The following is a 25,547-nucleotide window of genomic DNA, read 5'->3' as shown; positions in this document are numbered from 1 at the left end:
GAAGAACACTTTGTATAAAATATTTTTTAATAATTACACTGGTCAACAAAGTGTCTGATGTCTTTGGCATAATTTTAATTTTGGATACATCAATGGTTACAATTTAGTAAGGACAAATAAAGAGAAACCTCACGAAGAAGACGTGCAACGACAAGACAGCTTCAAATAGAGTTAGCTGAAGCTCGAAATGTAAAATTTACTTAACAAAACTTGAGAAATATTTCACTAAATGCTGGAATTAGAAATAGAGTAGCTGACAATGCTCCCAAACTGACCAAGAAACACCGTGCAGCTAAGTCAAAATACTCAATGCTCAAGATTGGGTAAAGTACTTTTCACAGACAAGTCCACATTTTTTTTATGTACTTCAAATCTGAGAATACCTTCAACAAATTAAGGAGGAGAGTCTATCATGTTGTGGGGTGGAATATCTTCAAAGGCTCACACAGATAAAGGATCATTAATTGCTAGTTATAGTACAATACAAAGATTTAAGTGCCACAAGTTATTCCTCATAGTTATAGACAATAACTTTGTGTTAATACTTGACAACACACGTCCCCATGTCGCTGGAATATAATACACCAGTACCTTCACTTGAACCCTATTGAATGTGGGGCAATATTTACAGAAAGGTGAGATCCAAAGATTTGAAACCAGCTAACATTGAACATAGAATAAACTAGAAAATCTCTCCGTCTTCTACGACTGCTACTACTGTACTGAGGTGTTATATCTGAGTGGGAAAATTTGAGTCAAAATTACTTGGAGGTTAAGTCGGTTAACCAAACTCATTTAAACTAGCATATTTTTCTGTAATTGAAGATCGGAGAAACAAACAGTAGACGTTCAAAATTTACACAAGTAATGACTGGTAGATTTTTTTTACAGAGTGTCTCGATCATATTTGAACCGCCCCCGTAATTTGTCGAACAAGTTTTCCAATGCCAGCTACTATAGAATATTATAAATTTGGTGAATTCGCGCGGTGCTTTTCGGGCAGTGTCTTTCACATTTTTTATAAATGACGGAACTCTACTGATGTTTATTTGTATATAATTTTTTTAGTAGCGGGTGGTTTATTTATAGTATTTCTTCTAAATAATTTCTAGGATAGTCTATTTATTCATTTATTTTGTTTTTTTTTTTCTAGAAAACTTTGTAGAATATTATTTAGGTATATAAATTATTTGTGTAAAAGCAGCTAGTTTAGTTTTAAGTAAATAGCCGTAGTGAAAAGAAAGAATTAGTAAAAGTAATTTAGGTGATAAGTTAAATGTAAATAAATTGAGACCGTGATAGTGTTTATTATTTCACGCCACGAATAGAAAGAATGTAAATGAAAACGAAAAACGTTACATACTAAGACTTATGACAAAAATGTCATTTTTTATTGCGTTTCTGATAGGTGGTTTTTGAAAAATGATTTTTTTTACAGTAACCATTGTCCTGAATCACCGCAACACAACGTACAAGCAAAGAAGCAACCAATAGTTCAGTCTAGATCCTTTCGATCTAATTACTCGTTCAACCATACCAACGACTCTTTACCACCAACTCAAACGGCAAGTTTATACAGGAGTAATTTCCCATTGCGACAATCCAGACCGGAAAGTCTAACATTAGATACTTCCGTATTGAATTTCGAACCAGCTTCTAGAGTGTCTTCCTTTAGAAGAGAGACTAAAACTGCGCAGACTTTAAGCATCGTCATCGGTGGTTTCATCGCCTGCTGGTTACCATTTTTTATTTTTTACGTATTAACACCTTTTATAAACACTAATGAAGTCAATACTTTAATTATGTCTTATTTAACTTGGTTGGGTTGGATAAATTCAGCCATAAATCCTTTTATATACGCATTTTATAGTCCCGATTTCCGACTGGCTTTTTGGCGGTTGACTATTAGGCATTTTACAAAGAATAATAGACAGAATATGGCGATGCAGCAAAAATAAGTCACTGGGAAAATGCGCGAATGATTCTACCTCACGAAAGTTACAGAGATAGAGAGAAAAACTGAAGGAACCATATTTTATAAAATACTGTATAATGTACAGTTTAACTAATAATGGGCGCCCTTAGTTGATATGTGCTGTAAAAAGAATTATAAAACAACGTACAGGTGTTGAATAAAGAAGGTTTTTGAAACTAGCACTTATGAAATATGAATGATAGATAAACGAGAAATATTTTTATTGGTTACCTATTTGTGTAAAGTACGTACGTAAATCCACTGTTAATGTTTAGAACTTTCCATACCAACATCGTAAAGTCTATTCTAACTAACTTTTATAGTATTGTTCAATGATGGAATAATGATGTCTATTACTCATGAGAATAATATTTGCACCTCAATTGTAGCTTTCCAGATATCTTCTTAATGTACCATCACATGATAGGCAGCATCGATTGAGGCAGTACGACCTTAGTCGATAAATACAATGAAAGACCTAAACTTTTGTATAAAATAAACTTGAAACTAACCGAATGTATCAGTTTTTTATTAAAACTGATTGAAATATCGTAGAAAGCTACCGGGCACATTTTATGTGCGTTATATTATTTTGGGTAACCGGCATGGTCCCTTTGTATATTTCTTTAGATTGGCCTGAATATATATTTTGGAAATATGATAATATAGGTTCCTATATTATCCTATATGCTTTGAAAAAATAACATTTTTAATATTCTTTCATAAACGTTACAAAAATAAAAAAAAGCTTTAATCTTAGACTACTACAAACATATTTACATAAACAGAAATCAATGTTCTAATCAATAACGATGTTTTTTGTTGAAACACGACAAACAGTAGTGGGGTTGGGAAGGGCATTCGGGACAGTAAGTTGCTACTTTTTTTATTTTATTTTTTGCGTACTTTCTGTCATTGTGATAACATGCATTACACCATTTTCCAGGCATCCTCACTGGACCATCTTTACGTTTCAGCTCATGTTTAATCCGTATGGGTCTTGAAGGAGTTACTATTTCTGTGTGACTTGTTTCAGTACAAAGATAAGACACTGTTTGATGCAAAATCATTACATTTACAAGAGCAGTGTTTAGAAGCAATTCTACAGCTAATTTCTTATACCATTTAATTAATTTTCTCAATGGCGATGAATAAGCAGTCATTTGATCCAACAAATCAATAGCACCTTTGGTTTCGTTATAAACAGTAACAATTTTAGGTTTGTACTTTTGTTGACCTCTTTTGTTAACAGCTCTCACAAACTTTGTGGAATATTTTGTGGATAATAATAAAACATCGCGTCTTTCCACTTCAAAATAGTTACACCTTTTTCATTTTCAAGAGACTTGACCTCTCCAGGTTTCAATTTGGCATGTACCACTTCCTTTGGCACATTCTTTCTTTTTTTTCTAATTGTTTCCACCAAGTGCAAGCCCTTTTACCCTACCCAAGACGGATAGGGTAAAAAACGAGTAGTGCGTTATCTAGATATCTTGTCTATGATCGTCCTAAAACACGTTTCCGTCACTATTATAGTGACAGGAGCAACGTATCAATCTCAAATTGCTCGTTAAATTGAAAAAAACTCCTACTGAGTGCTATAAATTGTTGCAAGAGGCCTATGGGGACAATTCTCTATCTCGTGCGCGTGTTTTTGAGTGGTGTAGGCGCTTTAGTGAGTTCCGAGAGAGCGAATCAAAATTCAAGGCAATTTTGATCGTTTTTTTTTTTTCGATATTAACTGTATCGTGATGACTAAATGGGTTCCAGAGGGTCAGATTTTCAACCAAACTTACTATTTGTTAGCTTTGGCAACACTGTGAGAGCGAGTTCTTAAAAAACGGCCCGGTTTTGCACCAGGACAACGCATCCGCCCATAATGCGCTATCTGTGAAGCAATATTTGGTCAGTAAGCGCACTCCAGTGCTCGAACACCCGCCATACTCACCAAATTTGGCCCTGTGCGACTTTTTTTGTTTCGGAATATAAAATCTGCTTTGAAAGGGACCCAATTTGAATCGATGGAAGCGGTAAGCGAAAAATGGCAGAGCTCCTGAAGGCATTCACCAAAGAAGACTTCCAGCACTGCTTCCATCAATGGAAAAACGAGGAATGAGTCGATTCTCGATACAGATTATCTATACCACCGATTCATGGACATTGCTATCGAGAATCGATCGCAAAAAGTCTATACCGATACCAGTAAATGGACGGAAAAATTATTTTTTAATCCAGTTTATATTGTTATGAAATTTTGGTATTTCATTTGTTGTTTAAACAACAGGTTGCTTCGGTACATTTATTGGGCAGTCAAAGTAGTTCCGTATCGTCTTTAATATATTATATTTATTAAATTATATTATATTTATTAAATAATTTCGACAACTTAACCCTTGCGTATGGCTTACATTTTTTATCATTAGAAATTGCCTCATTGATCCCTGTATAGGCATAGATATTTTAAAATTTGTTTGTAGGTTGTTCAAACAAATTATGAATATGTTTCTAGTGAGAGAATTTTTTTCACAAGGGGCTATTTTATATCGATGGTATCGGTATCGAGAATCGATTTTTTACGTATCAGTATCGAGAATCGAAAAATTTTGGTATCGATACATCTCTAGAAAACACGTATGGAAAGGTGTGCGGCAAGGGGAAGGGAGCATATTGAAGGGGAGGGGAGCATTCGAATGTAGACCCTTTTTTCGTAACCAGTCTCGTTATTTAATAACCAGACCTCGTATCCTCAACTTATCAACAGTTAATTATCACCTATAATATCACCAAATGTTGAGTAATTACATACAAATTTCCGCGTTTTTCTTTCAGTTCCCATGACAATCAGTTTTTATATTTTCGAAATATAGGTACCAATAAAAAAACGCGAAAAGTTTATGGTAATAACTGGACTCTCGGTTATGCGTTGTATTAGGAAAAACCATGCGAGTTTTGGAAGCCTTTATATCTACTTATACTTAAAAATAGATTTATTTCAAGTTATCAAAAATACTTAAATCTATTTATAAAGTATTATTAAATTAATAAGCAAAACTAAAGCTGAAGCTGGGAAACTGTTTGGCACGTCGAAACTAAAGGCGTGCGTATCAATTTGAGAAAAAAAGAAAAGTAACCGAAATTACATTGTTAATTATGTTTCTCAGGCTTTAGATTGACAACAGTAAAGTGTTGGCGTGCTTTGTTCATATAGTGTGTTCCAAAAAGTATTATATTTATAAGGAAAGTTTATTTCACAAGATAAATTACGGTTGAAAAAATCTCCTGTATACCAAATATCAAAGTTTCAAAATCTTCTTCTCAGTTTTTTTAACGTGCCTCGACAGCGCTGGTCATTGGCGCAAAAAACAATCATATGATAAATAAGTTGAATAAAGGACTGTTACAAAAAAATTTATCGGGCATTTAAGTGTCTCCTTGTGGTTGGTGCTCATATCATATAGGTAATATAATAAATTAGATGATATCGATTTGATTTCAATTGGCAAGTGATTTGCATTTTTTTTTCATTGTAAAATATTGAGCCCTTAACTTCTGAACGTGGAGTAGGTAGATGTAGAAGGTCGTGCTTCACGTTCCTAAGTGGGTAGCTATGCAACGATCTTTCTGAAATTGTAAAATTAGGAATTAAGCAAACGGATTCAAAAATGAAATGGAAGGGAGAGTCAGAATTTTTAATCTTTTGGAGAAATCCCTGCAGTGAGACCTACTGTTTAGTCATGTGAATCTTTTTTCATGTAAACCACACTATAATCAGATTTGAATTAACTCTTTTTATCTCATAATAAATTCACTATTTATATATAAACTCAATTTCTGTAAACGCTTTCTTTAACTACAACTTTTACAAGAACAAGAAATTCACAATTACATTGTAATATATATATATATATATATATATATATATATATATATAAAACTTCTTGGGACACCACTATATTTTATAATATTTTTTACATTATAATAATTTTTTTATACTTTTTTTTTGTAGTTTTATATTTTATATGCAAAATAGAAGACTCGATATGATATAGCTATTTTCATTATAGCGTTTATAGTTTTTAGAAAGTTACGTAGGTAAGTTGATAAATCCATAATAACATTTTTATTGAAATACAGATTTTTGGATAATATATTGTTGTATCTATTCAAAAATATTTCGTTATTAAAATAAGTTTTGTTTCTGATCTCATCGTTGGATAATTTTAAACCTAATTCATAAATTTTTGAATTGAAAATTGAACATGTAAAAAATAAATTTTTCATTGATGAAATGCACACGTTATTTTTCTAATCATATTTCATCATCCACTCAATTTTGAAGCCTTTCGTTAAAATTTTGATAAACAAACGACAAATTTGTTTTGATATTAGAGTTCTAAAAAAAATTTGGTAGTCAAAGCACTTTCTTTCTCATTTTGTCGTACATTTCACCATTATTTTGTACCTTAATAATGTTTAGCTTGTTTTCTATTAAAAATTCTGGATCGAATATCTCAGGAATCTCATTTATTGAATCTGGCAACATTGTAAATACTTTGCTTTATCACTTATCGCAATTTTTTCTTGTAGAATTTTTATCGAGTTATTTATTTTCAGTTTCTTGTTTATTTTTTTATCAATTTTTGGATAATATTTTCAAACTGAAATCCGGCAAATAAAATTTTCGATCGAATATCTTCGTCAAAAAATAAAATTTTGTGACTCAAATGACTCCATTATTTTGTGCCTTATTTGAGTTTTTCAGGAATTTCATCTCTCTTAACTGGCAACATTGTAGATCCTAGTTCGATTCATCACTTATAACAATTTTTACATGTAGAATTTTAATCGAATGACTTTTTTTCAATTTTTTATCGATTTTTATCAGTTTTGGAGATGTTTTTAAAAATTCAGCAAATAAAATTTTGGGAGTCGAATCTCTTCGTGCAGACATTTCATTTGATTATTTGAATATTCTAATCACTTTTTTCATCAATGTTTTGTTCAAGTTTTAAAATTGAAGTCAATTATTTCCATGGAAGCATTTTATTTGATTTCTTTAAATATTTTTTTTTCATTTTTTTAACCAGATCATCAAATTTTTATCATTATTTTCTACCTCATTTGATTACTTAATTTAATTAATTTTAGCTTGCTTTTTATAAAAAATTCTGTATCGAGTTTTTCATTAATTTCATTTATTGTGTCTGGCAACGTTGTAAATACTTTGCTTCATCACTTGTCTCAACTTTTTTTAGCTTTTTAATTATGTTTCAATTGTTCCTTTAATCTTTTTCTGTTTTTTGAAACTAAAGTCCTAAAAATACAATTTTTCAAATTTTATTCTTAATTTTTTTCCTTGATTCCGTCAAAACAATGTACATTCTTCATTTTATCACATTTGTAAATTTTTATTTTGTTACATTTTCCAACAGTTGTCAATTCAGAATTTTCACAACTTATTCACTCGTCCTCGTATTTTTCGAAATGTAGTATATAGAACGAAGTATTTACCGAAAGAAATAACAAAGGATCACAACTGAACAACATAATATGAGATAAATATACAAAAAATAACAAATAGTTATATATTGTTATGAAAAACTTGGAAACAAATTTTTTCTAGGTCTTTTGATTTTTTTTTGTGATATGAATAGATCAATATTATTGTTTTTTATTTGGTCTAATCAGAAATGAGCGGTGTAAAATACCATGAGTTTATGTTGTTAATTCCATTTTAATATAGCTTGTACATTTGTATTGTTCAAATATAAAGAGAAAGTTACGAAAATGCCAATTTGGTTTTCTTGATCAAAAATAACAAAGAAACGTTTGAGCAGTAGAAAAATTTCTAGATGATTTCAACTTTTGTACTATCAACTAAAAAGATTAGTAAAGAATTAATACTTTATTATCATTTATCACTATCTAAAGCTATGTCATCCATGTTTCATGTTAATTTGACAGGCTCATTTTTTTTAAGTTACTTTTACCAATGACATTTTTATGATTCCTGGAGTTCTTTTTTTGGCTTTTTATGCCAGACGTCAATGGGAATTATTTAAATAATTTTGATATAAAATTACTTTTACTAATGAAATTTCTGGATTTTATCATTTTTTTCTGTATTTTCTTTTAGAGGTATCAACGAAACTTATTCCAAAAATATTGAAGAAAATCTGATTAGTAAATCTGTGTAGTGGAATATTTCTTTTATTTTTGAGGTATCAATAAAATCTACTTTATACTAAGGAAATTAGTTACTAATTTTCACCAGTGAAGTTTTTAGGTTCTACTAATGGGATTTTTTCTCATTTTCTTGTATTTTTTATTTTCCAGGTACCAATGGGAATTATTTCAAACTAAAACTAATCAGTGAATCCTATTAATGAAAATTTGATTTTTTACTGATAAAATTTCCAGATTTTCTCATTTTTATGCTGTAGTTTCCATGTTTTATGGTGCCCACGAAACTTATTTTAAGAATATTGAAGAAAAACTAAACTTATCAATGAAATTTCTTAATTTTCTCATTTTTTCTGTTTTTTTATGCATCAATTTTAAAACTATTGAAGTAAGACTAATTAGTGCATCTCATCAATGAAATTTCTGATTTTTCTTCTTGCTTTTTCTCAGGTTTCAATATCAGATATTTTGATAATATTTTTCTAATATTTTAGAATGAAATCCACTATCATTCTATTGAAGGACAAATAGTACTTCTTGCCAACAAATTACTGGATTTATTTTTTAGCTATCAGTAAAATCTATGTTCACATACTCAAGAAATTACTTAATCAGATTCACTTACTTTATTTAGGTTTTATTAAAGAAATTTCTGAGCTTTCTCATGTTTTCCCTATTTCCTATTTTTTTAGACCTTTTTGAATATTTTTGGTGATAATTTGTCTTGATTTTGTATCTCTTTTTCTATGAAAATCAGTTTAAAATAACATGTGAAAAACTGATTTTCATAGAAAAAGACTTAAAATCAAGACAAATTTACTATTATTTTGAGGTGTCAAGTTCAAAAATATTGAAAAAAAAAATAATTAGTGATACAAATTAATGATATCTTTAGTTTCTATCAAGAAAATTTCTTGATTTTCTCATTTTTTTTTCTGTATTTTCTGTTTTTTGATGCATCAGTTTCAAATCTATTGAAGTAAGACTAATTAATTTATCTTATTAATGAAATTTCTGGCTTTTCTTCTTGCATTTTCTCGGGTGTCAATTTCAGATATATTGAAAAAATAATCTCTTTATTTCTTGGGCCTTTTTATTGAGGTGACGATTTCAAAAATTTCAAAGAAAAACTAATTAGTAAATCTAACTAATAAAATCTCTGAGATTTTGCTTGGTTTTTCAATATTTTTGGGGTAGAAATAAACCTTCCTCAAAAAATTTAAGAATAAATACTATCTCTTACTAAAAATTGTCTGGGTTGGTGTTTTCCCTTATTTCCCAATGAAAACTATTTAAAAAATACTGAAGAAATTAGTTAACAACTCGTTGGATTTATAGGTTTTACTAATGAAATTTTCTTTGTCTTTTCAACATTTTTTTAACTATCAATACAACCTTAAAAAATATTGGGGTACCAATAAAATCTATCCCTTGTCTATTTGCAAAAATTTCACAATTTATAATTGGATACATTGTAATGTAATGTACAAAAATTGTTATTTTTGATCAAAAATATTATTGAGGAAAGTGAGCAGAAGATTTTATTGCAATGGAATAATTATTTATTTGAACCAAACATATTCCGCTTTTGAAATTGAATTAATGTTTATCCGATACAAATCAAAATATTTTTTTTATTCTAAACTGAGAGCATCCAAACTAAAAGCCTGTTATGTTAATAAAAAAATCTTAATAGCATGAAATTGTCCAATATTTAGTTAGATATTTCCATTGCAGTGAATTCTTTCAGTTTAAAAATTTTTGCACTAGTCATAGATGTAAGAAATATAAAATTATTAAAGAATTCCAATTTACAAAAAAGTGTGTTCAATTATTTTCCCTATAAATATTTCCGTTTACATAAAATACTTTTAATTTTTTAAAATAATGAATTAAAAAAGTGTCCCTTTTGTCCCTGAGGAATCAAGATGCCAGAAAGGAACCACGAATGCATTGTAATGGCACTTAGATTTTCTATGGTATATATGAAGAGAAGTATTTCATTAAAAAAAGATCCTTAGGAAACTAACTTTGGAAATTGATGTGAAAAAGAAGGAGCAAGGATTTGGATCTGATCAGAAGAAATACCGCCTATAAGGAGAATAGTTTCAATCCTCCTATTCCTACCATTCAAACTAGATTTAAATTCCTAATATCCAACGAAACGTAATGAGGATTTGAACTCCATTCTAGGAGACTTCTTGTAAGGCAGATTTTAAGGATTTGATTACAGAACTATTTACCGAAGTTATCGCCTTCAAATATCAAGGAAAAACAAAAGCTGCACTGAATTTTGTGTCTTATATTAAAAATCGGTATGGGAAAATACTACAGTGGGTATGTAGCTAATTTTAAGTACAATTTTTCAAATGTTTATTGTGAACCCCCATAAACAATGGAAATAAAAAAATATTATAACAAAAAAATCTAGATATTCTGAATGTTTCTTATTTGGTGGTTTTTCGTTTTCTTCTAGTTTTCTTCTGTTCTTCGTCGACAGTTTTATTTTCCGAATTTTTATTCCATTCTTTTTTCAATTCTTGTAACATGGTCGGAGTTAGAATGCCTTGCGCCAAAAGACGCTCTGTTAATTTACCTTTTCCCAAACTCATAGACTTTTGACCTAAAAACCAAAGAAAATTAGAATAATCATTCTCCAATAGAAATTTGAACTGAACGATTTAAACTCAATTTAAAAAAATATTTAATTAACTATGTATCATTCACTCAAACTGATAGAAATAAAGCACAGGAAATCGTCTACAGCGTGACGCGTTTAAACAACTCGATATTTCAACGATATCGGATTTTAATGTTTACAGAATCTTACAGAGGGTGAAACCTACCCTAATCACACTGTTCTGCACGAAATCCGAACATTGTTTCAATAAATCTCACCTATTTAACCCTTACAAAGACTTTTATAGGCTTAATATCTAGTTTGTGATTTAATATTTTCAAAAAAAGGCGCAACTGCTTGGATTTTGTTTGCAGCAGTGGAACCTACTCTTTTCTAGCCTCTATTTATGATTATATGAGGTTAATAGTAAACAATTCACGCTTTGTTTAATTATACAGATTGTTTGTTTACTTAAATTCCTAAACTAACTTTTAAATGTTTAACAATATTATAAACGTAATTTTAGTTTCTATCAATCGCCCCTCCAAAGTGTGTGTATAATTTAGACCTTCCAGAAACTCAAGATACCCACGTTTTCCTTTTCTGACTGACTCAGATGCAAGATTTCGTAATTCTCGATATGGCTCCCAATTTTTTGTTGAATCGTTTTTTTTTGTTTGAATTTAAACAGCGCTCATCAGTGCTTTGAGGTCAAGAGTTAACCAGATAGCTTTTAAAACAAAGACATAAGCTGAACGGTGAAAAAGTTTTCTTCAATATCTGTTAACTCTTTAACTGCCAAGGAAATTTTCAGGATTTGATTTGATCGTATTATATCACTAAAACATTAATTTAAGTACAAAGTTATCACCAGAATGTGTAGATGAAGTAGGCTTAAAAAAATTTACGAATCATTTCTTGGTTGATTTATATAAAAAAAATTTTTTTGAGGAAGTTAATTATTTCTTAGTCGTCTTTTGGAATCCCGAGGATTCTTTGTAAATGGTAGAGTAATCTCACAATACGTCAACCTTTGATCACTGATACCATCGACGTCGACTACCAGCAAAAGTTACATTTATTTATGTCAACCTAAATTTGAAAAATGTAAATTCGCATGGTATTTATTTGAATTACTTCTGATTTATTTATGTTAATTGTACAAAAAAAAATTTAATTACCTCTCAAATACGATTGTTTTTGTCTGCTCATTGAAAATTCATCGTCATCGATAGCTGCAGTTCCGGAACTGATACCTGTTTCTGAATTTCTCAATAATCTTGTTAATTGAACAATACCTTGTTGGATAATTTGATCTAATTCCCTCTGCATATCTCTCACCAAATCTGGTTGATTGAATAAATCCGTAAAACGATAACTAAAATTAAATTACATCGATATTGTCATTAGAAAAATTACAATTCACATTATTGTATAATAAATAATTAGCCATAGGGTTTTAGATCTTATCAATTGCTTCGACAAATGCTTGCAAAAGTGGTACTATAAACTACTTTTTAGGTATGCTATCCACCAATATCTGAAAACTAGGATCCAAAACAGCAAACAGAACTAGAATCAAAAGTGTACAGGCCTAAAACCAAACACTCTGAAAGCATTTTTCAAGCAGTAATATATGTAATTGAAAATGTGTCCAGTTCAATCTAGAAAGAAATCATCGCAAACAGATCATCATCTTATACTATACCCAAACAGCTATTGGATCTCTAAGCTAAGAAAGAAAAATAAAATTACCCTTTGATGGATTATGAGACACACTGGAGTGGAGAGGAATGAAATAGCTGGCAGACTTGCTAAAGTTTGGGCAAACAAAGCCCTCATAGGACTCGAACTCTTTTGTGGTGTTAGCTACAGAACTATAAAGTATTGGAAAAGAACATAAAATCAGTTACTGAGACAATCTAAAGAAATTGAGAAAGGCAAAGACACTCCTGGGAAACTATAGCTAGAAAAGATTTGCTGAATATATCAGAGCAACCTACGAATACTAACCCCTGTCGGGGCACTGTTGCCTCAATGGCCACCTGAAGAAATCACAAAGACCAATATGAACTGACGCGAGGACAAGGTTGATAAAAACCAAAGTTTGTAATATTGTTAAACATTTAAAACTTAGTTATTGTATATTTAGGTATTTACGTAAACAAACAAGAGGCATAAATAAAACAAAGCGTGAATTTTTCACTACTAGTCTTAGATAAACAAACCATACACCACATGCTGCGCAGAGGACTGAACCTTTATCACATTTTCTCAATGTGTGAGACATAATGGAACACCAGATGATTACAACTGGGAGCTTACAAAATAAAAGACAGCTGGAATCATCCCAAATTCTGAAATTTCTAAGAGGAGTGGAATTAATAGATCAACTGTAAGCACTGAGAATACCTAGTATCACAGAGACACAATAGATCCTTTGGATGATGTATACATGGCACCCGAATATACATACATACAACTAAAAACTGAATTACTCAAGCGGCTTGGTTTGAAATTGTTTAAATAATTGTTTATCACACTATTTTCTATAATGAAATAAACGTTATAAAACGAATTCAAAAAGTAATATCAGAATCAGTACTTTTTTAAGAAGAGCTAGAAAACAATTTTAGTGTCACATATGTAGATTGAAAAATATCTAGAGCTAAATGTTTCATTATATACACACATTAAATAAACGTCCTACAAAAAAAACTATATCATTTGTTTAAATAAATAAATAGTCAATTAGAGGTTACATAGCACTGCGACCTTAAGGTTTACTGGCCACCCATAAGAGCCGGTATCAATATCTACAGCTTGTTTTCCAGTTCCACAATTCTAATTAATTTCAGTATCTATCTTCTTAGATTAGATCCTCTTTTCAGAGGTATTTTTTATACTTTAGAATGGTGAAGTGGAGCATTCAGTTTCTTCCTACACCTCGCACTATTGAATCGTTAATCAAGCACCATTTTGCGAAGAAACCATTGGGCAAGGATAGCTTATTTTTGATAAGTTGTGATACTTTTTGGATCTAGTGATAGGTAACTTTTTTTACATAAAGTACATCTCTTGCAGTTTTCGTCTTCATACACCATAAATAAGCACGGCCCCAGTAAAATATACATTCTTATAACCAGGAACATAGACTAAAGTGACTAGTATCCTCGCTAATTCCATCCCATTTCAGCTTTGAATCGATGGTAATTTAAATACAACTTACCTTAACCATAAATACAAATCGAGGACGTCGAATACAGCTTCTAAATGGACTAAATCTAATATTGTCTTTGGTGGTTGTAAAGGCCATCCGATAGTTCTACAAAGCCAGTCAAACGTTATCATTTCATTTTTACTGTACTGTCTTGCAAACTAAAACCAAAAAATGTTGGTTAAAAAAAAATTTTTTTCATTAAAATAAATAAAACAATTTGTAAAAATAAAGTGTACAGATTGAAATCAAGTCTTAGTAGCCCCTTCTTCGATATAAACATATTAAAATTGCAGGTAATAATGCAATATGAGCTTCGAAATTCTGATTGGTAGAAATTAGATAAAATACTGCGGAGGATGCACTATGTGATTGTAAGAATCACATATGGGACGGTTATTTAACCAGAAGGTCGTTAGAAATTTCTAAGGTTAATTATAAGTCACGATTAATAAAAAAACCTGTAATTCGAGTCAATTAAAAACCACATAATGTTAGAAACGCGACGTTAATAAATAACAAACTTTGTAACTATAACATTCGATTAAGTAATGTTGAGGTACTTTCTATTTTGTATATATAACGGAATCAGCATAAATTATGGACAGGCAGTAGACACGGATTGGAGGTCAATCACCTTCAATCCTTACATGTGGTATAGAAAAGCAATTTAGAGTAACAATAATCAATTTAATACACATAATATGAGAACATACACAACCATAGCACTAACAATCATCAAAATTTCACACCTCTCCACTTGGTGTTTGATAGATTAGCCTTCATTAGAATATCTAAGGAGCATATACATAATGCCAACGACCTCTGACAAGGTACTCAGAAATTCATTCTGTGTTTTACTGATCAAGTAAATAATATTTGTACCATCAAACTTTCAACATTACACCAACACACAATTACACTGTCTGATGCTCGTTTCGATAACCAAGTTATCATCTCCAGAGACTGAAGGTAAACTGTTTAGTCTCTGAAGATGATAACTTGGTGATCGAAACGCGGGCAGACAGAGTAATTGTGAGTGTTGGTGTAAACCGTATGTGCAGTATGAATATCATCAAACTTTCAAGAAAAATAACATCCAATACAACTTTGGAATTGGAGCTGTTGATGGTCCAGTTACAAGGACAGCTCTGGACATCCTCCCTACATATAATCCGAATTTGAAATCTGATGTATCTTTGTAGAAAAGCTCCATACTTTGTAACAAACAAAGAAACAGGAACCTGTCTTGAAGTTTTGCAAAAACATATATTAGGTGCTTATATAGAAATAGTTTAATTGTGATGGCACATGATCACAAACACTATGAAACTCTAGAATTGATTAAAATATCTATCAAATAAACATGATTTGAGGTGAAAAAAGAACAGGTTGAGGCAACATTCCTTCAAATTCATATAATAAATCTTTACCTTTAAAAACATGGTACACACGAAGGGCATCTTTTTATTAATTGGTGCACAACAGAACAAGTATCTAGCCCTAAGAGGTAATGGTACGTGTTGAATCATATCAGCCAAAAACTTGAAGTCTTCAGTTTGACACATAAAATATAAGGAATCGTCTACTGTTGAAAGGTTTATAAAAATATCCTGAAAAAAATATAAAAATATATAAAGTAATCTTAATAAGATCTATAATTAAATACAACTCTACCTAATAACCTAACTTCAAATTATTAATTGATGCTTTAAAATTTTAATCTAATACAGAATAATGAGAGTTCATAAAATTAACAGTCGCCATTTTGAAGAGAAAAGAAAATAATTCTAATCTAACTTAACTTAAGTCCAACTTGAACAATCTATATCAGCATTTGTTAAGATGAACAAGATCCTATGAAATGAAGAAGTTACTTAATACCTATACTGGGTGCAATCTACATTTTAGAAATACAGAAATATGGTGAATTATCAGACATAGTCTATAATTAGGTTGAAAGAGTCTAAAACAGTTTGAACAATCTATATCAGCATTCGTTAAGATGATCAAGATCCTATGAAATGAAAACTAAAATGGGAATTTACTCAATACTGCTGTACTCAGTGGAAGAATGAAAACACTCAAAGGAATCTAAGCATTTAAAATGGGAATCTAATTGTGAATCATGAAACTTAATTATATTGACAGGGTCTGAGGTTCTAGTGGTAACAATAGGGAAAAAGAAATCCAAAAAAATTATATATTCCATCACAATTATGAGATATCCGGACACATCATCTGAAGGAAGATCTACTCAAAAGACAGAAACCACATACCAGTCAACTTAAAGAAGCATCTCAGAAAGATTTAGGTAGATAAGAATTAACTTATTTAGTGAAATAGTAAACAAAGGTTATTTATAGTACCATTAGATTGCTAAGTGTAGAATTTGGTAAATGATACGCATAAAGTTCTATCTGTTCGGCTGTTGGATGCAAACCCGCTTGAGTGATAGGATCTGGTTCTGAAGACAATAAATTTTGAAGAGTAGGTAAATCTTCGGGTTTGAACGTTGTTACCGATCCTTCTGGCCATTGAGTTCCATATCTTAAACAAAAATTAAGTTCCAAGTGTGTGAACAGATAAGGGAAAGAAATGACTTACCGTCCTGCCCTTCCTGCAATTTGTAGAGCAGATGAAACAGAAATGGTATCCATTTCTCTTTCTCCTTTCTCATTCATTGAAGCCTTTATTAAAGAATAAAATACTACCCGTTTTATACTCCTAAGATACATAAAAAGAACTATTAATAAAACTATTAAATGACCATATGTTACTTGGAACTTTCAATTTAATATTTATCATATGGTGGATTCATTATAAAAATTATTTTATTTCATCCCAAATAAGCTGATATCAGGGCTGTTGGCTTAGATTTCGCTTTGTTTTAGATGATTTTTGAATAATTAAATAGGAAAGCTTTTTAAAAGAGAAGTTTCATCATTCTACATGTTATAGTTAGTTACAGCTCTGATGATGTTTGCAATACACATACTTTAACTTTTCTACTCTATTTAATGGATTCTGTTATTGCACTAGGAAACAGAGAATAGCTAATTTCAATTTCAACTATATTTTCTTTGAATAAATTCAAATTTGATTGGAATATTTTGGGTTTTATGATTGAATTATAATTGGGTTTTGATTTTTCCAAGTGAAATATGGTCCAAAACATAAAATGTATAACATACAAGTTAAGACCCATACCGATAGCATCTGTAGCTACTAATATCTTACAACTATTTTCTGGATCATTGAATTTTGCGGCTTGTGCTAACTTTGTCCCAGGAGGCAGGCCACCATAAATGACGGCAACCTCTCTTCCTGTTGCTTCTATTCCTCTAGAAACATTGTAGATATCGTTTTTGCTGAAGCAAACTATACAGTCGCCAGGAAGTACATTTTCTAACAATCCTGTAATATAATATATTAATAATTTCAAATATGAAAAATAATTAACGTCTAAAAAAATTGGAAATGGAAAGCAACTTATGAAGGTGCAAACAATAGCAAACAACTAATCAACACAGTTCAGCCTCCCACTGCAAGGAAGAAGACTAAAAAGACAATGGGCCGAAGATCTATCTCTCAGAGAACTGTTAATGAACAGTAGCTGCCAAAAGACATACCATTTACTTATTACTCAATAGAAGTAGATTGTACATTTTGAAAATAAAAAATCTTGTTTCTCCACAACATTTTCATAACTTTCTATATAAAGTTTTCTCATATCTTCTATTTATTTTGTTTTGTGCTTTTTCTCACTTATAACAACTTTTTTGGTACCCCAAAATTATTTACCATTAAATTGTATCGTTTTTATTCCCAGATGATTATTTTTAATCCTTGTACCATTAAAACTCATAATTTAAAGAATTTTAATACTATTGGATGCATAACCTCTCTTTATAGACTCAAAGTTTCCATAAATTTGATAATAATTTTGGAATTATTTAAATAAATTGAAATGTTGTACAAACCTACAGCAGAATCTTCAATTTTTAAAGGAGTCAGTCTCTTATAGTTACGAATTTCCAAATCTTCTCCAGTTGTTAAACTAATTTGTTTTACCAAATCAATTGCTCCGGCTTCTCCACAAAGATGTATTTCTTCAGCTTTAAGCCCCAATAATGCTCTTGTCCATGCCCAACCTCTCTGGGGATCTCTTATCATCTGAATTTCATCTATTACAGCTACTTCGTCTGAAATATTTTTCTTTAAATTTATTCAATTTCCTCATAAGAATATGAACTTACAAGGATTAATTACAGATGTCATTTCCACTGTACAAGAAACGTGATTAGAAGCATTTCCTGAAGGATCTGCAAAATTTCTCTCTTCACCTGTTACCAAATCACATGGAGTTCCCTAAATTATTCGAGCAGTTAAAAAAAATACTTTATTGATAAACATACATACCCTATTATTTGATTTATTAAAAACTTCATTTGCTAGTAGCTTTAAAGGTCCACAGTAAACTCCTGATTTTGATGTTATGAACCTTTCTAAAGCATGATAAGTTTTTCCCGAGTTGGTAGGACCGGCATGAAAAATAATTTTCCTATTTATTGCTCTAGCTTCAGGATACCAATTAGCTGGTAACCTTAAATCTGATATTTTTTTCAAATCATCCATACAATCCAAGTGAGGAAACATTATTTTGGCATGGCGAAGGAAATAAGGAAAAAGGTCGAGAACATTTCCAGCTCCTTGTAAAATATCACTAAACACAACGTGAATATCGGTTGGAAGATTTTGAGCCTCTAAACAATACCTCCGGAAACTCACATATGCTTGGTGTTGCAAATATTCTGTAACGTTCATAAACATTTTGTTATAAAAAGCATTTATTCCCTACTAATAACTTACGATCGAGGCCATTTTCAATAAGTAACGCTGTAACTTCCTTCTTCTGGTAAAATTTGTTTAAAATTTTTAATAAATCTGATTTGTTCAAATTTCCAGTAAGTTCCGTTCCTACATTTATATCATCAGTGTTAGGTTTAATTTGTACAGGAACAAACAAAGATGATAAACTAGAATCATCTTTTTTTGGTCTAATCTGGTGGTAATTAACTAGGCATGTTCCTTTCACTTCATTAATCAATTTTATATTATTGAAACTTTGAGTTACTGCGCACAAATGTCTAATTTTACTGGTATTTTTTAACATATTTAAAAAGATATATACAAATCATAAGTAAACTGTTTGGATGTAAATTTTAAGGTTATATTATACCAGTATCTCTTAATCTTCTTTTTTATGGTGATAGTCTCTATCTACCAATAGGTCTTCGAAAAAATTACTTTTAATTTAACACAATAGCTAGATGGGTTTTATTGTTTAAGCAATAACTCGAATTTAAATAAGGATCGTAAACCTTTTTGAAAGCGATATCAGGTGATTTACTTAGTTTCTGGGGTAGTTCAAATAACATTACCTTTGAGTCATTAGAACTACTCCTTATTTAGAGCTTGCGCGGAGAATTCGTATTCAAAAATAAATTATTGATCTAAATTTAGCAGTTAATAGTTAGAAATCTCCTCCAGTATTTTACTAAAATGTTGATACAAACAATAATAGTTTGCTCATTGGCGTTTGCAAATGCAAAAGATGCAAATGTCCTTATGACCGAAGTTTTTGCAATAGCTCTAGATCCTCCAATGTTTAACTGGACATACGAAGGTATAAAAGATCAGTTTGTATATCAAGCCTCGTTATTAGATGCCCCAGATTTACCTTCGTGGATAAATTATCTTTATAGTGAACAACATCGATCTGGTTTTTTATATGGAGTACCTCCCAAAGTTATCGACAATATTCCATTAGAAATAGTAGCTCTCAATAAGAAAACGTATGAAACTAGAGTAGAAAATCTCAATATCGTCATTTCCGAAAAACTGAATTCAGCTAAATACGAGGTACACCTTAAAATTGATAATTTGAATGTTGAAGATATGTTTGATGTGGTTAGAATGGAATCATTAAAAAACGTTTTCCGCAAAGAGTTGTGGAAAAACAGCGCTTTCGATTTATATGTTACTCTACTTAATTCGGCAGTAGAATTAGGTGCTAGAAAACCACCTAATCCAAGAGAAGGAGAAGGGTAAGTACTTAATAACAAATTTTGTGGAAAATTTTTAATAATATTCACTTTCCATTATATATTCCTAGTATGTACATAGTTAATAAAGTTATTCATTTGAAAAATGGATGTACATCCATTCATTTAAATTTAATAACGTTCAGGGTGGCCTCGAAAAACTACAACTGCTGAAGAAAAACATATTGTATCAATCAGTAAACATGATCGACGACTCACGGGTTCAGAGATAGCAGCTCAGATCAATGAATTTTGGGATATATCTTTGAGAATTTCTACAATAAAAAGGAGATTGAGAGAAGCTGTACAGTTGAATGATTGCAGTGGGCTGAAGAACATGAAAATTGGAATAATAGGGGAGAGTTTTATGGAGTGATGAGCCAAAGTTTAAGGTTTTTGGGTCTAGAGAAGACTGTTTGTGCACAGGTCAAAGGAAGAACTGATGTTAGATCCATGGAGAGTTTTATGGTTTGATGAGCCAAAGTTTAAGGTTTTTGGGTCTAGAGAAGACTGTTTGTGCACAGGTCAAAGGAAGAACTGATGTTAGATCCATGGAGAGTTTTATGGAGTGATGAGCCAAAGTTTAAGGTTTTTGGGTCTAGAGAAGACTGTTTGTGCACAGGTCAAAGGAAGAACTGATGTTAGATCCATGGAGAGTTTTATGGAGTGATGAGCCAAAGTTTAAGGTTTTGGGTCTAAAAGAAGACTCTTTGTGCACAGATCAAGGAAGAACAGATGTTAGATCCATGTGTAATCCCAATTGTAAAGCGCTGAGGTTTGATGATGACTTGGGGATGTTTTGGAGGAAGGATGATTAAAGACCACGTAAAAATTTGACAGATTTTGAAAAAAGAAGGCTATAAAAAATATTGAAAAAGATGTATTACGTTCCGGCCAGTGCCTGATAAGAAGAAAATTTATCTTCTAGCATGACAATGATACCAAGCATTCCTCGTAGATGTGCAAAGAGTATTTGAAAGAATTGAACAGGAAGAATGTACTAAAAGTAACGATTTGATCGTCACAGTCTCCCGTTCTCAACCAAATAGACGACGATTATTTGTGGAAATTATTACAGAGAATGCGAACATTCGTAATGTTTTTATTTTTTGTTTATCACGCAAATTATACGGTGGACAAACATTTTTAATGGGTAGTGCGCATTTTTTAGAAATTTTGCTGATTTTTTTCTATTAAGAGCAGATATATTTTCTTGAGTACCTTCAACTTCAAGTAGTTTATAATTTCTAGTCATTTACAACTATTTATATTTAGTGCATTCCTTTTACTTTTAGAGTGGTAATAAGATTAGGTAGTGAAACAGCATTTTCTACTGAACTGATAGAACTCCAAAAAGAAGTTACACCACTTTCAAATTTACCATCATGTCCGAGAGATTTTAAAAAGACTTCAGTCGAGAGATATTTTAGAGAAGCTGGATTTGTGTTAGATTGGTGTTCATTCCATTTGGTAAATATATTTTTTCAACAATTAAAATTTCCATAAATTAGTGCATATTCCACAAACCAACTATATAACGCATGTTTGTTGACAGAATTAGGATTTGAATTTCGAATTTTGTCATTAGCATCGATCGCTTTGGGGCGCGGAGGGGGCAGCGTTGTCATCGTCCTTCGTGCCGGTTATTTAGTGGAGATGTCGCAGTGGACGGGTGAAAAACGTTCGTTTACATTTGAAGCGTATTTCAAAGCCAATAAATCGTGTGCAATTGCTCGTCGAAGATTCAGTTCACGTTACAATATTCGACGGTTACGTGACGCCCCAAGTGAAGATTTGATTCGATCATGGGTTCCTCTGGGTTCCTTAGTGTTTTACACTTTAAGAGAAAGTGGATAGAGTTTTCGTCCTCTGTGCAACAAAATCTGCACTCCACATTATCTGCTAGGTCTAGCGTCGTCACGTGTTTGTTGAGGCGATAGAACTCCTGTTAGTGTACGTAGATTGTTCTTACTTAGAACTACAAAAGAGTCTTTGCCTATCTCAGCCCCTGTAGGTTATCCCAATAATTGGTTTTGCTCGTATCTACCTTCTTTTTCAGTGCTTTCTCTATTGTTCTGTAGCTGATACTACAGAAGGGTTTGAGTGTCATGAAGGCCCATTGTAAGGTAATTTTCTTTTTCTTGTCTAGCTCGTTCAATTTTTCTAGGCAATCCCATACGAGTTTGGATTTTATGATATTGGAGCTTAGAGTTCTAATGGCAACACAACCTCTCATTGTTTCTGCTTTGCCATTCGTTAATATTTATCTCAATACTCAAAACACCTCGCAGACCATTATAACGGTCTGGACTAAGTGGAACAAGAAATATCGTGGTCGTGATACTCACATAACCGAGTGTCTCAATTCTCTTGAAGGTAAATGGAAAACAGCTAATGTAATTGTTATTCTGGTATAGATGTAGGATTGAGGTCGATATTGACTTTATGTTGATTGATGTCTTCTGATGTCTATTGACGCTGAGTCGAATCACATCAATTCTCATAGATTCGGGTGAATTGTCCTTTACCTTTGTCAGATATTGTCAATTAACATCCATTGAACCCAATTGTCACTTCATGTTAATTGATATCTTTTGAGGTCGAATCACATCAGTTCTTATATATTCAGGTGAATTGGCATCTGCTTTTGTCAGATATTGTCGAATATTCAGTTATCTAGATTTATTTTTAGGTTGATAATAATAATTCCGCCATGCACCGAACTAATGAAATAGTAAAAGATGATTACTATATGCATGGTGATGTATGGCAATCGATATCAAAATTTGATGTACCACAAAGAAGTTATTATAATGAACTTATGGTATCTCTGTTAGTTCCGGTGTTAATACTAATTATTTTAGGATTATTCCTGTCTTTTTTACTATGTTTTCATCACGACGAATTGTAAGTAAACATTTTACTTTAACATTTATAAACTTTTTTTTTGATTTTTCTTTTTTAAATCCCCATTAAGGAACTGATGATATAACTTATGATTTTATTATGATTTTTTTTATATATTAATTTTAGGGAAGACGAAGAGAGTGAAATTTATTTTCACAACTTATTTCATATTTGTATGGATTACTATTATGATCATTATATATATAAAAGGTAAAAATAATTAGAAAATTGCGGCTTTAATAATTTTATTGCAGCGATGTCTGATTTGTATTTATTCAAATAATTAATTAACTGCATGTATCTACAATACTATAATACATGAGAATAAACCATTGTAAAAAAGGTACTTTCTATCGAGCTGTGTACGCTTTTTTTCCTACGAACACCGATGAATCGTATATATTTTTTTATTAAAATTTGTTTTTTATTTGACTCAAAATGAGTTTCTTTATATAAAAAGTTCTTCACAATTAATATATGAAAAAGTATAGCGAAGGCTCACGTCATCTTCACATGAATAATAATTTTGATATCTCAAAGTATAGTAATATATAATAATGTCGTAACACCCCTAATAGGGTTGTGCCGCAAACATGCTCTTTAGATCCTTTAGTTGAGGTGGATCGGACCCCATAGTTCACGTCTACACCTTGTCGCTTATTTCGCCACAATTTCCTCTTTCCTGTCTTTTTCTATCAGTATTAACAAACTATTCTTTCCCAACAAGCTAAGCTTTGAAGTTTGAGAATGTTTAATACTTCAGTTTTTGAAACAAAAATTCTCCACCTCCTATATCGATATGTTACTGATGTTTGTTTGATAATAAGAGGCTCAAGTGCTGTTGACTTAAGCATTATTGCAAACGGCGTAGCTACCGCCATCTATCAAAAATGTCTTAATATCTTAAACATAGAAAAATTAAAAACTCTATGAAACCATAACTATCTATGACTTAGAAACTCCTACACTACTTAGGTCATCTTCCACCTCTTTTAACCATTTTGTCTTAAGCCTGTCGCTTCTTTTTCTACCACCGATATCTCATTGCATCATATTAAATGCTATAGATTTTTTTTTCCTTCTCTCCGTACATGCCCCAACCACTTAAATCGCTGATCTTTGATTTTTTTAACAATCTTTGTTTTATAACGTCATAGTTGCCTAGTATCTACTCCAAACGTAACAAAGTATTTCACCTTTCAAATTCCCACTAACTGGAATTAATTATTCTTGTTGTTTATTGTTTATTTCTAATCTCATAATAAGTACAATCTGTTATTTCATTTTAGGGCTAGTCATATATATGACATGACTTCCGATCAAATCAGCTATTCAGAAACAATACACAGACCATCAGAATCTATAAGAAGTTTTAACAGAGAAACTACACTTTCACCGGATCTTTGCAGCCACTCAAATAGTCCTAATTCAACTATGAACCGTGGGGTACACTGTAGACCTAGTCCTCCTCCGTATGTTAAACCCAGAGGTACTCCAGATTTGTGACAACAAACCGATCTCTTAGAAAAGACTTGGTATTGTTAAATCCCACAAAAAAAAACATATTTATTCAACTAGTAGTTGCTAGATTGTGAGCAAAAAGAAGATTTTGGTTTTTGTATAGTGTTGTATTATAATGATTTATGGATTCTAGACTATTAGTAGCTCTTGAACTATTATGGAGAAAAGTATTCGGGACTGTTCAGTAGCTCCTACAATATCATGAAAAAAAAAGGATTTTGGACTTGTTGAGTAGCTCCAGAAATGTTATGACAATAGGAGGATTCTGAACTGTTTAGTAGCTCCTACATATCTAAAAAGAAGGATTGTTGACTATTAGTAGCTCCTGCAATAACATGGAAAAAGAAAGGTACTGGACTGTTAGTAGCTCCGTCAAAATTATGGAAAAAGAAGGATTCCGGAATGTTCTAATAGGTCCTGCAATATCATAGAAAAGAAAAGGAAACAGGACTGTTCTAGTAGCTCCTGCAATATTATGGAAAAAGAAGGGGTTATGGACTGTTACTAGCTCCAGCAATATTATAGAAAAAGAAGGGTTTAGTAGCTCCAGCACAGTTATGGAAAAAGTAGGATTCTGGAATGTTCTAGTAGCTACAGCAATGGAAAATGAAGGATTCCAGATGGTTTAGTAGATAATGCAATGTAATGGGAAAACAAGTATACTGAACTGTTAGTTGCTTCAGCAATGTTACGGAAAATGAAGGATTTTAAATAAATGGTTTAGTAGTTTCTACAATGTAATGGGAGAAACATATTTTTGACAGCTATCTTATGGAAAGTTAAGGATTCTAGACTGTTTAGTAGCTAGTACCATATTATGGGAAACGAAGGATTCTGAACTGTTATCAACTCCAGGAATATTATGGAATGCAAAGAAAAAAGAATGGAGATGGTTTGTGAACAAGACACCAAATCATCGAAGTGAAGATTGCTAATAAGGAATTATCCTTCACCATCTTAACCGTCAGGAATAAGATATATGGTACATAAGCTGGACTTAATCATCGCAACTGTTAT

General features: G+C 31.4%; 3 protein-coding genes across 5 annotated transcripts in view; 2 read left to right on the top strand and 1 right to left on the bottom strand.

Moving 5' to 3' along the window:
• Nucleotides 1-4,619, top strand: part of LOC130894957 (octopamine receptor 1-like) — an 85,589-nt gene extending 80,970 nt beyond the window's left edge. Inside the window, exon 6 of one of the 2 annotated variants that reach the window (XM_057802026.1) lies at nt 1,439-4,619. In XM_057802026.1, the coding sequence (XP_057658009.1) occupies nt 1,439-1,958 (520 nt within the window). In that variant the 3' untranslated portion in view covers nt 1,959-4,619. The remainder of the gene's footprint in view (nt 1-1,438) is intronic. The other variant, XM_057802025.1, reaches the window with a different exon arrangement.
• Nucleotides 4,620-10,507: 5,888 nt separating this feature from the next.
• Nucleotides 10,508-19,263, bottom strand: LOC130895055 (ATP-dependent RNA helicase SUV3 homolog, mitochondrial). The gene is made up of 11 exons (XM_057802167.1): nt 18,868-19,263; nt 18,418-18,809; nt 18,255-18,366; nt 17,979-18,200; nt 17,190-17,412; nt 16,603-16,722; nt 16,365-16,545; nt 15,429-15,608; nt 14,008-14,156; nt 11,960-12,156; nt 10,508-10,781 (listed from the first exon to the last, which is right to left on the bottom strand). The coding sequence occupies exons 1-11, from the start codon at nt 19,169-19,171 to the stop codon at nt 10,606-10,608; spliced, it is 2,256 nt and encodes a 751-aa protein (XP_057658150.1). The 5' UTR covers nt 19,172-19,263; the 3' UTR covers nt 10,508-10,605.
• Nucleotides 19,264-19,464: 201 nt separating this feature from the next.
• LOC130895054 (epsilon-sarcoglycan) lies at nt 19,465-25,228 on the top strand. Of its 2 annotated transcripts, XM_057802165.1 has the most exons (5): nt 19,465-20,105; nt 21,398-21,572; nt 22,795-23,009; nt 23,136-23,219; nt 24,299-25,228. In XM_057802165.1, exons 1-5 carry the CDS (start codon nt 19,561-19,563, stop codon nt 24,513-24,515), a joined length of 1,236 nt encoding a protein of 411 aa, XP_057658148.1. In that variant the 5' UTR covers nt 19,465-19,560; the 3' UTR covers nt 24,516-25,228. The 2 variants fall into 2 exon arrangements, with proteins under 2 accessions (XP_057658148.1, XP_057658149.1); XM_057802166.1 differs by lacking the exon at nt 23,136-23,219.
• The last annotated feature ends 319 nt before the right edge of the window (nt 25,229-25,547 follow it).

The sequence above is a fragment of the Diorhabda carinulata genome, chromosome 6 (genome assembly GCF_026250575.1).
Source record: "Diorhabda carinulata isolate Delta chromosome 6, icDioCari1.1, whole genome shotgun sequence".
Classification (NCBI taxonomy): domain Eukaryota; kingdom Metazoa; phylum Arthropoda; class Insecta; order Coleoptera; family Chrysomelidae; genus Diorhabda; species Diorhabda carinulata.
This window is presented reverse-complemented; position numbering and strand designations above follow the sequence as displayed.